The sequence below is a fragment of the Rhamphochromis longiceps genome, linkage group LG11 (assembly GCF_057381845.1).
Source record: "Rhamphochromis longiceps isolate RC_006_pf linkage group LG11, R_longiceps_female_GT1.1, whole genome shotgun sequence".
Taxonomy (NCBI): Eukaryota; Metazoa; Chordata; class Actinopteri; order Cichliformes; family Cichlidae; genus Rhamphochromis; species Rhamphochromis longiceps.
The window spans coordinates 25,265,156-25,281,743 of NC_140567.1; the positions used below are offsets into that span (position 1 = coordinate 25,265,156).

The 16,588-nt window shown below is 39.6% G+C and overlaps 2 protein-coding genes across 2 annotated transcripts; one reads left to right on the forward strand and one right to left on the reverse strand.

The window, feature by feature from the left end:
• The first annotated feature begins 199 nt into the window (after positions 1–199).
• Positions 200–11,639, forward strand: LOC146659286 (tumor necrosis factor receptor superfamily member 5). The gene is made up of 8 exons (XM_085423261.1): positions 200–579; positions 723–848; positions 1,702–1,848; positions 1,961–2,054; positions 2,463–2,539; positions 5,582–5,692; positions 7,873–8,001; positions 10,100–11,639. The coding sequence occupies exons 1-8, from the start codon at positions 522–524 to the stop codon at positions 10,276–10,278; spliced, it is 921 nt and encodes a 306-aa protein (XP_085279387.1). The 5' UTR covers positions 200–521; the 3' UTR covers positions 10,279–11,639.
• rbp5 (retinol binding protein 1a, cellular) lies at positions 11,364–15,030 on the reverse strand. The gene is made up of 4 exons (XM_085423272.1): positions 14,603–15,030; positions 14,020–14,204; positions 12,468–12,569; positions 11,364–11,638 (listed from the first exon to the last, which is right to left on the reverse strand). Exons 1-4 carry the CDS (start codon positions 14,676–14,678, stop codon positions 11,585–11,587), a joined length of 417 nt encoding a protein of 138 aa, XP_085279398.1. The 5' UTR covers positions 14,679–15,030; the 3' UTR covers positions 11,364–11,584.
• Positions 15,031–16,588: the final 1,558 nt, after the last annotated feature.

Consider the following 16,588-nt stretch of genomic DNA (forward strand, 5'->3'; position numbering starts at 1 on the left):
ATTGTATTGAAACAATGGTGACAGGATGAAAGGAAAGGGTGTAGTGGATGAAGGAAATATTCCTTTGTGCACTTCGAGTGCCAAAATCAGCATTTAGTCCTGTAGCTACAGTACGGAAACACATTTACAGTTAACATGAGAAGGCTAGTACAGGAAGGAAATGAGGAACGACAGAGCTACAGAGAGGCGAAGGGGGAGAAACAGCAGATGAGGGTCACTGGGGCTTTCCACTGTGTAGGACTAGAAAAGACATTAGAAGTAGGTAAGACCGAGTGAGGAGGGGGAACAAATCAGAGACAGTACGTCAGAAATAGAGTGGAGGCAGATGAACCTGAGCAGCAACTGCTTGATCATCAGAAAAGCCAAGGCGATCGACAGAGTTCAGTTCTGGATTTTATCTTCTGAGCTACCATACCGATTTAGCCAATTTTCAGGTATAGAAACAGCTTGAAAAGACACAGGCTTTTACAGTTTAGAGAGTTTACACGCAGGTGGAGGGCTGTTGACGAATAGGATATAAAATGTGCAAAGAAGATCAGTTCGAGTCTAGTGGGAGATGCTGTCAACGCTGTAATGCAGGTCAGTGAATACGACAATGCTTCAGTTCCTCACGTTTCTCCTCGGTTAACAAACTTTCTTTACAGGCTGCACAGCAATTTTCAAAAAACGTATTTTCATTAACCAACATCTAATATACAAGTCTGTTTGTTTCACCTTGTCAGGAGAGTACATGAAGACAGCATGCGATGGCACAAAAGAGACCGAGTGTGCCACATGTCAATATGGGTTCTACACAGACTCTCAAAATCATGTGGACAAATGCCATCGCTGCAAGCAATGCCTTCTCAGTAAGTTACACAGGCATACACGCAGCATTAGTCTTAGAAGCTCAGTCAAAGAAACACAGAACCACAATTCAGTCTATTTCTAATAGAAATACGACGATATAGAACTAGAAAGACCGTATTTGAACTCTACTATGCAAAATACAAAAAAGCTAGCAGTGCTGCTTTCACAGCAAAAGAAAGAAAGAAATATACTGTTGGACAGCAGGAAACTGCGCAATAATGATGTTGCAGATTGTGAAAGCTGATGGCTTTTGATATCTATACTTATGGAGTAATAATACCTGCTTTGCTGTTGTTTGTCCAAGTCAGCACCACATGCTCACAGATCCACTTCTTTAACATCTTCTTTATTTCTCACAAGGGGTCGTTTGACTGTTGAGGTTTCTTTGTATTTTTGTGTTTTTGCAGCGTCCAAAAGTGTTTTGTGGCAACTGTTGTTGTCATTTGGCGCTATTAAAGTTCAAGGGAAAATTGAATTAAACTAAATTTCCATTTTGAACTAATTGTAAATCCCACAGAGCTTAGCTCAGATTTATGTTAAGATAATTGTGTTAAGAGACGATTTTGAGACAATAAAGGAACTTACATTTTCAAGTTCAACACTTTCAAAATGTTTCATAGCGCAGAAACTGTGAGGTGGGTTTTTACTGTTCTTTATGTTCAAGCCACTTTGACACTTTGAACTGGCGATCAACGACCCCCATCTATACACACACACACACACACACACACACACACACACACACACACACACACACACACACACACACACACACACACACACACACACACACACACACACACACACACACTTAAACGCAAAGAAAAAAACGTCTCTCCCTTGCTCTTTCAGGTATCAAACAGCAGACACTCAATGAATGCAAAGCTGAAGCAAACACAGTGTGCAAGTGTGTGTCAGGTTTCTACTGCAACGATGCTGAATGTGAACACTGCTTGCCTGTAACCCGCTGCCAAGTGGGTGAAGGGGTCAAGACTCCAGGTAACCTTGAACTATAAAAATCATAATGGATGATAATTTTCTCCAGTGATGTTTCACATTCTTAGCTAAAGTGCCACAAAGTCAGGTGAATAAATTTCACTCCTCATTATAGGCGACGGCACGAGTAACGTAATCTGTGCTCCATGTGGAAAGGGGACCTTCAGCAACGTAACAGATTATGTGTCACCCTGTAAACCTCACACCAGGCAAGACTGCATTACAACTATTATCATTGTTATTATTATTATGTTATTATTAAATCTGAAGAACTGTGTGTTTTATGTAGACTGTGAGTGAATTAGTCATCCATTGACACAGAGCCGAAATTAGTCTCTTGGTTTCGGTTGGTGCCCTCAGTCTACAAACTCGAAACGTACAACATCCCACATCCTACCTACTGTAAATATTTCATCCAGACTGTAAAAATTGTGCTGAAACAGTTTCCCATGCTTGTAGGAGGCCTTTTTCTTTAAATCCCTTTAACACCGATTTTGTAGCAAAAGCTTGTCCAGTTTTTTTTTTTAAAAACAACAACTATAAATTGCGACTTTTATTATTTTATTATTATTCATATTTATTGTGTTCACCTGTTGTTGGTGGTATTTTTTTTTTAGATGTGAGGACTACGGAGGAGTGCTGAAAATTCCAGGAGATAATGAAAGAGATGCAGTTTGTGGAAACTTCAAATCTGGTAAGTTTCTGGCTTTATCAGTGTTTGAGATCTTGTTAAAAAAAAGAGAGAGATGGAGTTGTCAGCGGATGCTCTTATGCCGAGTGATTCACTGAGTTCCTGTTGACATTATCTTCCTGTAACAGGACCTATAATTAAGAAAGGAAGTTGAAGATGTATTGATGCAAAATTACTAATATATACATTTTTCATGTAAAATTAAAGTAGTAGCTATAGTTTAGCCCACTGGACCTCAATATTGCTCTAGTTCACGCTCACTACATCTATAGCTTGCCTTAAAAACCAAACATCATATCTAGTCAGAGGCTGTGAGCGGCAAATAACACTAAATTAATGTGCCACTCAAACAGCCTCACAGTCAGCCAGCGTAAAATTCCAACAACTAAATGCGAGACAAAGAGTATTTGTGTGGTCCATTTAACTAATCTGAAATTTATATCCTCAAGCTTAAAAAAGAAAAGTCGGAAGGTGAGTGGTACACTCACAAACTTCTCCAGTCAGTTTGTTGAAGCAAGATGTTGTTCTTGAGCAAGATATTGAAGCGTCAGTTCGGTCTTTGTACCATGAGTTGGTGTAGTTCTCTGAAGAAACATGGGTTTAGGGCAGATACTTTCAAGGCACTGACAAGAAGAGAGTAGTATTTGTTAGGTAGCAGAGTGCTGTGGTGTATGGCCACATCAGTAACCCTGTAAGGCTGTATTTAGGTATTAATTTTTGACCTGTTAACACCCTGATGTTAAGAACGTATATTGCTTAACTAGCTCACCACCTTAGATTTTAATTTTAGAAGGTTAAGAGGTGCTTAACTTTCTTTCAGAAACATCTAAACCACAAACTGAGCCTAGCATTACTTCAGGAAGGCTACTAAGCTGAGCTCAGCCCACAGTCCCAGTAGATCAGCTGATAACGGCTGATCTTAATATCAGCACATGTCAGCTGACACTCTTCTGTGCTTCAAACTGACAAATCTTATGTAGGGTGTCCTATTTAGACTGCTTTAGCCTGTTTATAGCTGCAGTGTGAGCTATTTTGCAACCCCAGCTCCCTCTTTTCACACTACGTCTGACTCAATTCATGTGATGTTTGTCGTAATCGACGTTAGTTTTGTTCTGTGAGGGGGTCCTGCTGCTGCTCTTTTCACCGTAGGCTTTCCCCATCTGAGCATGGAAATGCAGAGAAGTCCCAAAGCAGAGCCACACCACCAAATATAAGTAATGGCATATGGAAATAGTCATTTTTCTTTTGGCTAAAGTTTTTTGGATTAAAAATCAGTTTGATGGTGGTGTCAGCAGAAAACTTTAAAAACCATCAAAGTTTTTAAAATACCTCGTGTGAACATCTACATTACCGCGAAAAATGATTTTGCATACGACCCCGCCGAGCCTTATTTTTCAGTGGTATTTCTTTTTAATGAAACCAAAGGAAGACATTCTTTTGCTTCAGTACTAAAAACAAATTCACCTATCAAAGTCACTTCTGGGAAAGCATGAAGCCACATGCATTGTTTAACAGGAAGTGTTTTTGTGAGGCGCATTGAATTTTGAGCAGCTAAAAAAAAAAGAGGGGGCAGAAGAAGCACACAGACAAAGAATACAGACATACTGAAATGTCTAAATATACTCCAGACAATGAATCAAGTCCAAATATCGCATGAGATGACTTCTTTTAACTACTGTGATATTTGCTGGGGTGATACTGAGAGGGGGGTGGGGATGTTGAAGATGGTGAAGATTTCCAGTGTTTATCACATTTTAAATATAGTCATGTTATGCAAGCTTTAAAGCCTACTTTCAGGTTTCATAAAATGCATATTTTGCCCCTTAAATACTTATTTCCATTAAATTGAGTCAAATCAGTAGTGAAACTCACACATAAGTCTAATGTTGAAGTCTAAATTTAACCTAAAACGGTTTAAATTAGAGTCCGATTTACCTTTTTCATCTTCTTAGGTAGAAAAAACAGCATAAATTATTATTTAATCCAATATATTTTAAAGTATAATAGTGTATAACTCTATAATGCATTGCTGCATTACCATAAAGCTCCTACAGGCTGAGGAGGGCTTCCCAAGTGTTTCTTCTTCACTCCCCTCTTTTTACTCTCAGTGTTTATACACCACTTTGTGTTTAATGATTAGTTTTCATTCATCTCTGGCTCTCTTCCAAGTGTGTCTTTTGTCCTGTTTCTGCCTGCCGTGGCAGATGGCTGCCCTGAGCCAGGTTTCCTCCTGTTAAAAGGGAGTTTTTCCTTCCCGCTGTCACTAATTGCTTGCTCATGGATGGGGAAGTCATCTGATTGTTCTATTACCTTATTTGGCACTATGCATATAAAATTGAACTGAATTGAATGATGAAGCGGCTTAACCTGCTGTACAGTCAGTAAGTGAATGCTTGAAAATATATTGAACTGACGTCTTTTGCCTTGGCTCCCTCCCTTAAATAAAACTGATTTAAATTGAATACATATAATTTATATCTTTCAAAATATTATTTTAAACATGTATTCAACATATAATCAGCAATGTGATTAACAAATATGCGAGTCATATTTATACAGCACATTTAGACCTTATGATATTTTGTTGTAGATATCATTGCTTTATGAACACAGTACGTAAAGCTGTATGTTACAAATGATTGGACTGTTCTGGAGTGGATTGCGGCCATTTATTAAGAATTAATGCTGCTTAGACATGTTGGCACTTCACCAGAAAGAGTTTTCTTTAAGTGAGCTTCCACGGATCATGAGTCACCACCTGCAAATTCAAAAAGAAATGCATATAATCTTTCACTAACAATAATCAGTCTTTTTATTTCTTTGATAAAGTCAGAAAAAAATCAAGTTTCTCCTCGTCACAGTCATTTCACTCACTACCTTATTAATGAAGAAACATGAGTTGTAATCAGTAATCACTCCCTCCCACTTTAAGTTTCCCAGAAGTTATATTACGCTTGTGAAAATTTATTGTGCAATCAGGTGAATAACCCACTGTAGATGTACTCGGCATGGCCCTAAGAACATTTTCTTCTCGTTGTTTTCCAGATTGTTATTGGATGTTGCCAGCAGGTTTGTGGTCAGGGCTCGTGTTGACCGCAATCGTCATCGTGTTGATTTTCATCCTCTGGAGAAAGAAATGCAAAACGTACAATGCAGGTGTGTACGACACGTCACTCGGATGGGCGTGTTTGCCACTTTTTCTCACACTTGTTCTCATAATTGTCTTCCTGAAGAGGCGGCAAAATGATGTGCGTGTAAGCCCACCCACTGGCAGTAACTACTCATGCTTTAAGCCACAACAGTGAGAGGGTACTGGCTTTGAAGTCTTACAGTTGAAGGTCACTGCTTATCTCTCTCAAACATGGCCTCCCACTGTTTCCTTGCAGTGTATTAATAACAAAACCTCAGGGAAACCTAATATTACATTTGCAGACTGGATTTTTTGAATATTAAAATGTGATCTTTCATGTAAAGTAAGTTGAATTTCTCCTTTTCTTTTCGCTTGAAAAGGATATGATGTAGTTGAACTCTCTGACAGATTAAGAAAGCAGCAGCCGAGTCTGATGCTCGAGGAGCTTTAGCGAACATGACTGTCTCAATGAGGAAACCACATCCTGTACATATTCAGGCTGACACAGTTATTTGGTGTAATGTGACGCACTCTTCACGGGCAGACAGCTCATACTGAGAAACAATTCCTACGTATGTGACACAGTCACACAGCTTATTATTTTGGCTACCCTTCTATTTCACTGACATTTCTTTTATTTCCACAGAAACAATGTGCTAGTACTGGAAATCACTGATGAACTCACAGAATATAATTATTGTCTTAGAGAGCGTGTGTGCCGTTTTGCTAATATTACAGGAAGGGGTGTGTGTTACTTTTAAAAGCACCAGTTGTTACTCTTTGTACAGTCATGTGGGAAAAGTTTAAGAGTGATAAGGTTTAACAGTGATTCTGAGCCAATAAGATCCTTTGATTTCATGACATAATGCCTGTATTTTCCACATATCTGCACGTGGATATATCAAAGGCTTATTACTAGAGAAATTACCAAAATGCAAGTTTCCTTTTTCATAGCCTCATAATATCCTGCCATGCAAACAGTTTCAGTTTTATCTTCTGAGGCTTGGAGATACTTATCTTTAGGATTTTTACTGCCAGCTCAGTACAGTAGATGGTATAAATATACTGTATATGTTGGTTTGTGCAGCTCAAAGTTTTGTTTTCTAGTAATAATTTATTGCTATGTTTTTTTCAGTATGTGATATAAATTGGAAGTTTCTCTTTGCTCAGAAAGTTTTTTTCTTAATGCCACTTGTTTGAGTCTCGTTTTAGAAACACTTCAGAGTAATTATAGTTTTGAATTTATTTTAATTCTGTGGGTTTTTATTTAATCAGTCGTTTCCTGAGTCTCGTTACACACTGGTTATTTTTATTGGCGTGTATGTTGTTTAAAACTGTTTAGTTTTAGTATTAGTTTTCCTTTCTTTCGTTGTGAAATGGTCAGTATTAGTCAGGGGCTAGTTTACAGCAGTTATTGCAACATGCGCAATTATCTCACAGTCATGTAGAAACCCCGGTCTCAGTAAACAAGCGTAATTAACACGCCTTCTCGAGCTAGTTGTGTTGACAAACTGAACAAAGCTGACAAAGACTAAAAGTGGATTAAAAAAAAAATCAGTAATGGTAAATGGCCTTTGTATATTTGTATAGCGCTTTACACACCCAGTCATCCACCCATTCACACACTGGTGGAGGCAGCTACAGTTGTAGCCACAGCTGCCCTGGGGCAGACTGACAGAAGCGAGGGTTAGGGTTATCGCGCCATCGGCCCTTCTGGCCAACACCAGTAGGCGGTAGGTAAAGTGTCTTGCCCAAGGACACAACGACCGAGACTGTCCGAGCCGCCTTGTAACCTTCCGATTACAAGGCGAACTCCCAACTCTTGAGCCACGATCGCCCTAGTAACCTGCTTATGGCTAATGTTCTGTTTAGTCTCGGGAACTCTAACAGCCTTGGTTTGCTTGTCTGTATCTCAGAGCTGTTCTCAGAGCTGTTCGGAGCTGACTCAGAACAAAGTTCACACAGATGGTCAAAAGACAGTGAAGGGACTCAATGTCGCGACTCTAATGACCAGTGGCTGGTGTTTTTTTTTTACATGGAGGTGCTTTGGTCAAACTCAACCCCTTGGATTTTGGGGGTTTTGGGGAGGCTTTAGTGCCATCTAAAGTCCAACTGGTGGAATTATTTGTATGTTTTGTGCATGTTTGTGAGCATAAAACTAAAATGCCTTTTTTTCCCCTTGTGATTTGTGATGTCTGTGTGACAGCTCGATCCAGTATTTGTGTTACTCCAGTAGCAGTGGTTCCCATTCCAGATGTAATGCCTCGAGAGCAGCCTTCTTACTGCCAAGAAACCTGCATCATGCCCGACTGCAAGTTACCAATTTTTAACGAAGGTGAAGAATCACATCGACTCTTTTACATCATTTACACATAATGTTACCGACTTGTTCTCAAACAGCAGGATTTAAGTTTGAAACAAAGTCACTGCGTGCAACAAAAGTGCCCCAAGACTTTTGTGTTGGTGCAGCAGTCCACTTGTTTAGGCTCGAAAATCATTTTCTGTAAAACATTTTCACCCGTATTTAGTGCCATTATAAAACCTTGCTCACATGCTTGGCTTGTTGAAACATTATTGTTATTAATTTCACTATAATGATTGTTTTTCAACACTGTATCTACTCTAAGCACAGCCCCATAATGCCTAGAACAACTCAGTTATCTCTCCACACACACTTAGTGTTTGACATTGGAATTAGTGATTGCAGAAATACAAGAACAATGTATGTAAATAATAAATCTCCAATGATCTCAGCTTAATTCAACACCTAGGTGAGACTGTGGCAGCCTTGGTTGATAATCAAAACAGCATTTCCCCCTAAAATCGTCAAAACACGGCCTTAATTCATGTAGGACGAGCCTGCTTCATCTATGCTGGGGATGTGAAACTCTTTTTATATCGCAGGCCACGACTTTGATCTTATGTGGGCCAGATGGGTGAAACTACAATTTCTGTCAGTGTGAAAAGTTGAACTACACATTTAATCAATGAGATAACTTAAAATAGGACAAAGAACCACAATTTCAACAGTATGACTCATTTTTCCTACATGGTAAAGAAGTGCTGCTCTGGTGTCACCGTGAGTTTTTGAGCTTGGATCGTGAGAACGCGCATAAAATTACACAACTCTAGAAATCAATGATCTTGGTGTATTGTGAACAGTGTTGGTCAAGTTACTTCAAAAAAAGTAATCAGTAACGAATTACTGATTACTTCCCCAAAAAAGTAATCCCGTTACTACTTAGTTACTTAGTTAAAACACAATTTACAACCTGAAGAGGTGATAAAGCGATAGATCTTTCAGCCCAATTCTACTTTTACTGCATAATCCATCATACAAAATGTAATCAAATGGAAAAGTCTCTTTTTTTAACTTGTTTTATCAGTTTTAATCTTTTAACTTTTTGCATCAAGCAAAAATTTAATTATATGCAACATTCTCTGAGTTGAATAAATTAGTTTAACATTTAAACCTATTTTCTACACATTCCAGCACATAAAATAAAATATTTTTTGTGTTTACACTCACTCTTTCAAATAGATGCAAGTAAAACACAGCAGAACATAAATAAAGTCAAAGACTCAGCGGTCCTGTGCTCTATTTTCACCTGTAAAGCAGGACTGCAGTAGGCGGAGGTTTACCCTGGTGCAGGTGTGCCCCGGTCAATTGAAGAATCCGCGAGTTTCTCTGTGAATTTCCCATTACGTCGTAGTGCACTCGGTGCTTGCTTGGAAGTTTAGGGGGTTTTTTTCGCTGTAAAAAGAAGTTTTCTTCCCACGCACGATGGACGCTAATGTTTTTGTCACTTTTTATGGAATCAAACTCAAAGTAAGGTCAGTACTTCCACGCTTTAAACGCTACACGCTCATACTCTCTCCCACAATCGATATGTGATCCATTGTTGATCTGCACACAGCTGTTGTCACTAAGGCTGCACTCGCGTCCGTCATCTTCGTGAGACATTCTCGCAAAAAATCACGGTTTTAGTAACGCAGTAACGCAGCGTTCCTACGGGAAAGTAACGGTAATCTAATTACCGTTTTTGCAATAGTAATCCCTTACTTTACTCGTTACTTGAAAAAAGTAATCAGATTACAGTAACGCGTTACAAGTAACAATCAGAGATGGGCATCTCTGATTGTGAATGGCGATGAGGGAGGGTTTTATGGGTAGAAATGGTCTAAAAGCTTCCAAAGCCATCCAGTGGGCCAGATTGGGGTCTTTCCTAGGTCAATTCTGGACCTGGGGCCTTATGTTTGACACTCTTGATCTATGTGACACAACACTAAAGCTGGATGCTATATGTTGGTCATTTCTGCAGTTTCTCAGGAACTCATTTACATTCATCTTACAAACATTGCAGCTCATAAAGTGCAAAACTGCATTTCCAGTGAGGAATGGTCATACTTAATGATTTTATCGTTCTCCTCAGATGATCCTTTGGTCATTTCCTGCACAGAGGACACCTTGAACACCAGCCACCCCATAACTCCACTGAAAGCTTCCGTTTCCTTTGTCGAATCCAGTAACACGAATGGAAACGCGAGTTACTGCAACAACTTCTTCAGGTCGCAATCCGAGCCACAGGAGGACGAGTACTGTGGGACATAATCCAGTGTAACGGCATACTTACCCAACCTCAGACCCTCACTGGATCGGAGGCAATGCAGTTCTTTTCAAGACCTTTAAACCCTTTTAATACCAAAAGAGAGAGACTGGGCTCTCTTTCAGGTCCCTTGAAGGTTGACTGATGCCACCTGCAGGACACTCATGAGAATTTCCTCTCAAATGAAGTGACATTTCTGTGCTGTCCTGACCACACAGCTGAAAAAACACTGGTGATGCACAGTGGTGTCCTGTTCTCAGGAATAATCTGACATGTTTTGTTTTTGTTTAGTTTTGTTACTACAACAATTCTCACGAAATGACCAAAAAAAATTAAGCGGTGATAGTAACAAACAGAGCCTAATATAGTTTACATTTTAAGTGAGCCAAAGTGACGCAGTGCGTGATATCATCCTTCATCATCCCACATCCTGCTGCTGCTATGAGTATTTTTGAGCAGTGGGAATAAATCCTACAAAAATAGCATTTCCACCCATTTCAAAAACATTTTTAGGTATCCCGATGACCAAAGGCTTTTTCTTTGCTTTTAAAAGATTTGCTTTCTTTATAGGAACAAATCGTTTTATTGCTGATAAGATAGTGAAATCAGAAAATACATGAATCTTTGTAGCTTTTCCTTGGATTTGTTGATAGTGGGAAATCTACTGCTATCCTGACCGTTTAATGGAATCTGTATATATTGAGTTGTTTAACTTATATTGTTCCCACTTAAGTCAGTAATTCAGATTTGAATGTATTGTATATGTAAATCATTATAATGCGCATGAACACACTGATTCAAGTTTTCCTTTCTGCCATGCAGCACACATCAGTAAATAGTCGGCTTCACATAGACTTTGAACCAGGGAACAGGAGGTTAAAGGCTAATGTCTGAGCTGACTCTGTCAGACTGTTTTGTTGTTTTGTTGTCGTTTTTGCATTTTTTTTACTTTGGTACTTTCTGTAAAAGTTCAGGGCTGCAGTTCATGAGTGAAAATGACTTTAGATATGAAGCAGCAACACGCACAGACACACACGCACACACACATTTTGTATAATTTAAAACACGGAATAGAAACACGACAGATGCATGAATTATGACTTCTTTATAACATTGTGCAATATGGGGAAGGACGCAGTCATTCTGCTAAACTGCTCTCTTCTCTTTGTTAAACCCATCAGACATATTCAGTTCATATTCTGTTTTCAATATTCAGTACTGCTGATTATAATAAAAATGCTATAAACGTGACTCTTGTACCGGCTACTTTGTTTTAATAGGATTATTCGCTGTAAAACATTTCCTGTGACTTCAGTTTGCCTTCTTGAAGACTTGCTTGGCTTTGATTCCTTGGACTCTCATCTCCTGCAGAGAGGAAGTGGAAAAGACGAGGAAAAAAAAAAAAAAAAAAAAAAAAAAACACGAAGTGAGAGGGTGTAAATGAATGGTGAGAAACAACGAGAACATTTGGCACATTAAAGACGAGCACAAAACTGGGATTGTGTCCAGGACACCATTTCTACCCCACCTCTCTCCTTCTCATCCTTTGACCTCGTAATCCGTCTTCTACTCTCTCACCATCTATTCATCAGGTCTTTTCAGCCCGCTCTCTACTTTCCTCCTCCGCCTCTATATTAGTCCCTCACTGTTCCCTTCCCCTGCTTTGTGTAACCTCTAAAACCCACCATTATAAGTCTTGATCCTAGCTGGCATTTCTTTCCCAATTCTCTCTTGAGTTTAGCATCAACAACACATTGTTTTCTCCCGATTGCAACAAAGGTATTAAAAAAACCTCGTGAGAGCTTTTTAGCGGAACAATGTAGATCGTTTGAAAACGTAACCAGTAATGAAAGATAAGCTATGAGCTTGAACTGTTTGAGCTCAAAAGTGCCTCTGAGCTTCACTCCATAAAGACGTGCATTCAGGGCTCCTCTGCCTCCTTTGTGTGTACTCCTTTGTCAGGTCGTAGTTTGGCCTTAGGCATGTACAAACTCCACTGACCTGTTAATAAAAACCTCTTCACACAAAGACGGTAACAGAAATGAATAACTTCTAAAACCTGCCTTATTTGAATACCCTCCCTCATTTAGCATATCAATTTCTCCATCACTTCCCTTTAAGCTTTCATTTTCCTTCTTCCCTCTTCCTTGCTTTCTCTCTGCACTGGCCTCTTCTTCCCCTCGTACATCCTTACCAAATGCAGCTTGTCGCCCTCCAGCCAGTGCGTCCAGCCTCGTCCCTCTTTCTCGCCTCGCTGTACACAAACCAGCTTGTCGCCGTCCCAATCTACTGTAGTCTGTGTAACCACAGAGATGCCGTTAGTGTGAGACATTAGCATGTACAGTAGCTCACACAACGCTTAGCCACACAGAGACAAGAAGCTTTGTGCAGCGCAAAGAGGGGAGACTAATACAGTGATCCGTGAAAGGTCATGAACCCTTTAAAATATACTTCATTTGTTCAAACATGTGACAAAAAACATCTGATTTTTATACAAGTGGATTTAAGTTTAAGATTTATATGTATTAGATTATTTAAGTCTGACTCTGGTTTGTTTGCTGAGAAAAATGATCTCTGAGTGGAAAAAATTTATGAACCTTTGCATTTTTTTGTATCATGTAGACAGCAATGACTACAAAAAATACATTTTACATCTTCATTCTTCTTTGCCTCACTTTGATGGGGGAACTTGTGAGTTTGAGGCCATTATCTTGTTGTATAACCCACATTCTCGTGGGATTTAGTCCACGGACAGGCATCCTGTTACCTCCCTGAGAGTTTGCTGGTATCATTCAGAATTCATTGCTTCATTAATGAGAAAAAGACAACTAAGAACAGCAAAACAAGCCACCATCAACATTTCCTTCATTTAAACTGGTTTCTCATTTTATACCAAAAAGCTCTGCTTCAATATCATCTTTACCTGAATTATAGTTCAGTGTCCTGGTTTTTCAATTAGATCTTTTGCAAGCTGCAAATGGAGATCAGCAGCTTTCTTCTGGTAGCCCTACTCCACACCCCATTGCTGTTTAAAGTTCTGCTGATGTTAGACTCAGTAAGCTGAAGATTGTCACTGTTAGAGAGGCCTTTAAGTTTTTGGATGTTGCTCCTGGAGTGATATTTGTTGGTTGACTACACCTGGGGAGGGCAACAACAACCTATGATTTCCATCATTTGTCTGACTGTGTTTTGGTGTAGACCAAACTCTTTAGGGGTGGTTTTAGCCTTCACAGCCTGATGAGCATCAGCAAATCCTTTTCTGAGGAGCCGCATCTATTCGGGCTGTGATGCACGTTCGTGTTTTGAACATCTGACCTTCGATTCCCGTCCCACTCACACCTGAACATCATGCAAAGCAATGAAACCTAACCCAGTTTCACCTTGGCAAGTGAAAATACATTACATATTTTTCCACAGCAGATCTGCTTTAAATGCTTATGTGACAAACATATTTATTTAGAAAAAAGTTCAAACTTTCAAGCATAAGGTCTCCTCCTATCTTGGACCTTTTCAAAATCATTGTGGAGTTAATGTACGTTACTGCAATTCTTAAGCCCTCCTCTAAGCAGCAAGTAGCAGCTATGGAAAAAAAAAACCTCAGCAGGTGTGTTGACTTTGTTTGAACACTAAGCATGCAAATCAAACTTGTATAACAAGTAATGACTTAATAAAATCAATGTAATGTTAAAACTGCGTGCATGTACAAACATGCCGATGTGCACATTTGGAAAAACCAAAACACGTACCTGACACACACGGCCATCCACTGGCCCAAGGTCCTCAGTAAATTCTTTTCCAATAGTGAAATCCATGTTGAAGTTCTTGAAGGTGGTGAGTGTGCGGATTTTCATGGTTCCTGTGGCCGGGTCATGGGTGACCTCTTTAGTGGGCTTCAACAGACAGACGATCTTCCTCAGAGCAAAATTAACATCTAAGAGAAGAAAGAGAGAGAGAGATGTTGTAGCATGAGCCACAGTCTGTTACTTCAGTAAAGCAGGTTTTTTTGTCTCTCACACACACTGCAGGCAGAGGGGACGCACAGTGTGAGGGAGTGAATGGATCCGGGGTCACACAGAGGACAAGGTGGTGATTTCATTACACTAATGTGCTTCAGCAAATAAAGATGGTCCTCACCATTAAATCAGACACTTAAGGTTACCTTTTAAAGTAACCTAATGACAACGAGTCAGTGAACATATGAATACTTAAAAAAATAAAAGACATGAAAGATTATTGTTACATTGGAGGGTTTTAACTGCACATCTGTTACAAAAAGCAACGCACTTGAAGATTACAAAAGTATTTAAAATACTGTATAAAGATTTGTACCCAAAGCTCCGAGGTAGGAATCCATATTCTCCTGTTCCACCATATGATAAGTGCCGCTGTAATTAGGTTTTGCCATTTTTTTCTTCTTCTTTGTTGTTTCCGAAACTCCAGAAATCCCCGTTTTTCCTCGTTCTTGCTTTTCCTCCAGTCCCGTGTGGATCTCACAGACAAGCTGCCGGTTCCTGTGATATCACTTTCAGTTGCGCAACGTTTTGGACAATGGACCCGGATTTGACGGGAATGCGCGTGGAATGAGTGCTGCCTGTTGCAGATTGTTGCTGGAGTTTGGTGCTCGGTTATGCTGCAAGCTGCTCCAAATATGCAACTCTGGTGGTGACTCACGCTCAGTATATGCAATCGTTTCCAGGGAGGGAGCGGGGCCTTTTCTGCAGGACCTCATGCAGGGGGAGGTTCATTCATCTTTACTAATGCTTTTCTCAGAGGGATCAGTTGCAAGAAGAGGCGGCGCTTCGGATCCCAGACATGCAGAGGGTTGGTTGATGCACTAAGTAAACGGGTATGCTCGTGCACTAGCAGCTGAGCAGCACAAAGTCAAAGCGAGGAACAAAGAGACATCAAGGATAACCTGATATGCTCATTTCCAGCGCCATCTTTTATTCTTTGACCATACTAAAGAAGTTTTGCATGTTCCAAATCGTCCTTATTTACTTTGATGTACAGACCTCATTTAATCATTCCTCTCAAAAAGGCTGTTTTCTCCGTTTAAGCCAGCTTTCCTCTGATTGGTTGGTTTTAATGAAAGTCCTCTTCAGTACACATGGCTAACTCTGACCCTATTTATACAAAAGAAAACTCACAGAGGTTTTTCATGTTTTACTGATTGATGCTTTTGTAGGTGTTTCCTTGTTGGTAGCCTCCCAACTGGTACTGATGAAGTTTAGTAAACATAGTATAGCAAGTTTTGTTACGCCAACAGGTGAGAGGCAGGAAAACAAGTTCATAGTTAACCAATGAAACATTTTAAAGGGCCAGATTGTGTCTCTTACCTGTGTGCCGCCTTCTGCTTTCTCCCAAGGGTGTTCCATCCAAAAAAGTGCAGATCAATCCAAATACCTATAGTATCAGTGCCAACAGTGGATTGAACTAGTTCATATACTTGAAACATGCGCTATAAAATGTCTGAATGTTTTTGTGTCTATTTTATTTACAGCCTATAGCAGCGGTCCCCAACCCCCGGGCCTCGGACCGGTACCGGGCCGCGAGGGTAGAGGCTCAGGTGTGAAATGTATGGTTTTCAGGGTTTTTATCGGTTTTCAGCGTTATTTTGTTATCGTTTTTATTGTTAACTCGGTTTTCCTCGGTCTTTTCACGTGTGTTATGAATAAATCTTATTTTTTTCGATACTGGTACTAGTTTTATTTTGTTGTATTTATCCGTGACACCTTAAAGGCCGGTCCGTGAAAATATTGTCGGGCATAAACCGGTCCGTGGCGCAAAAAAGGTTGGGGACCGCTGGCCTATAGCACATTTAAACAACTGAAGTTGACCCAGATCACTTTTAAATTCCAGGTCAAACTCAAAATACTTTAAAAGCTGAAAGGTGTGTTTTGTTTTATTAAGTCATTATTGATTCTGATTCAGTGGTTGCTACAGTTTGTTCAGAATCTACCTCATAACAGTGATTTATCTTATATGTCATGACACACTACTCTCCTCTACAACTGCCTTTATAAGTTAAAAGTATCGGTGCTGGTATCGCCAATGCTGGGCCTGTATTTACTTGGTATCAGATCAATACCAAAGTTAGCTACATAATCAGTATCAATTTGAGATTTAAAGGAGGTCTGAGCAGTCTGTTGGTTTCTGCAAACAGAAACTGGGTAAATGTAAGAAAAAATGAAAATAGAAACTAAAACAATTTTTTGAACTCAAATAAATAATTTTAGAGAAAATATCCTTAGTTTTAGGATGTGCTAATTTAGTAAGATTTTCTATCATGACTGCATGACTGTGAGTCAAATGCTT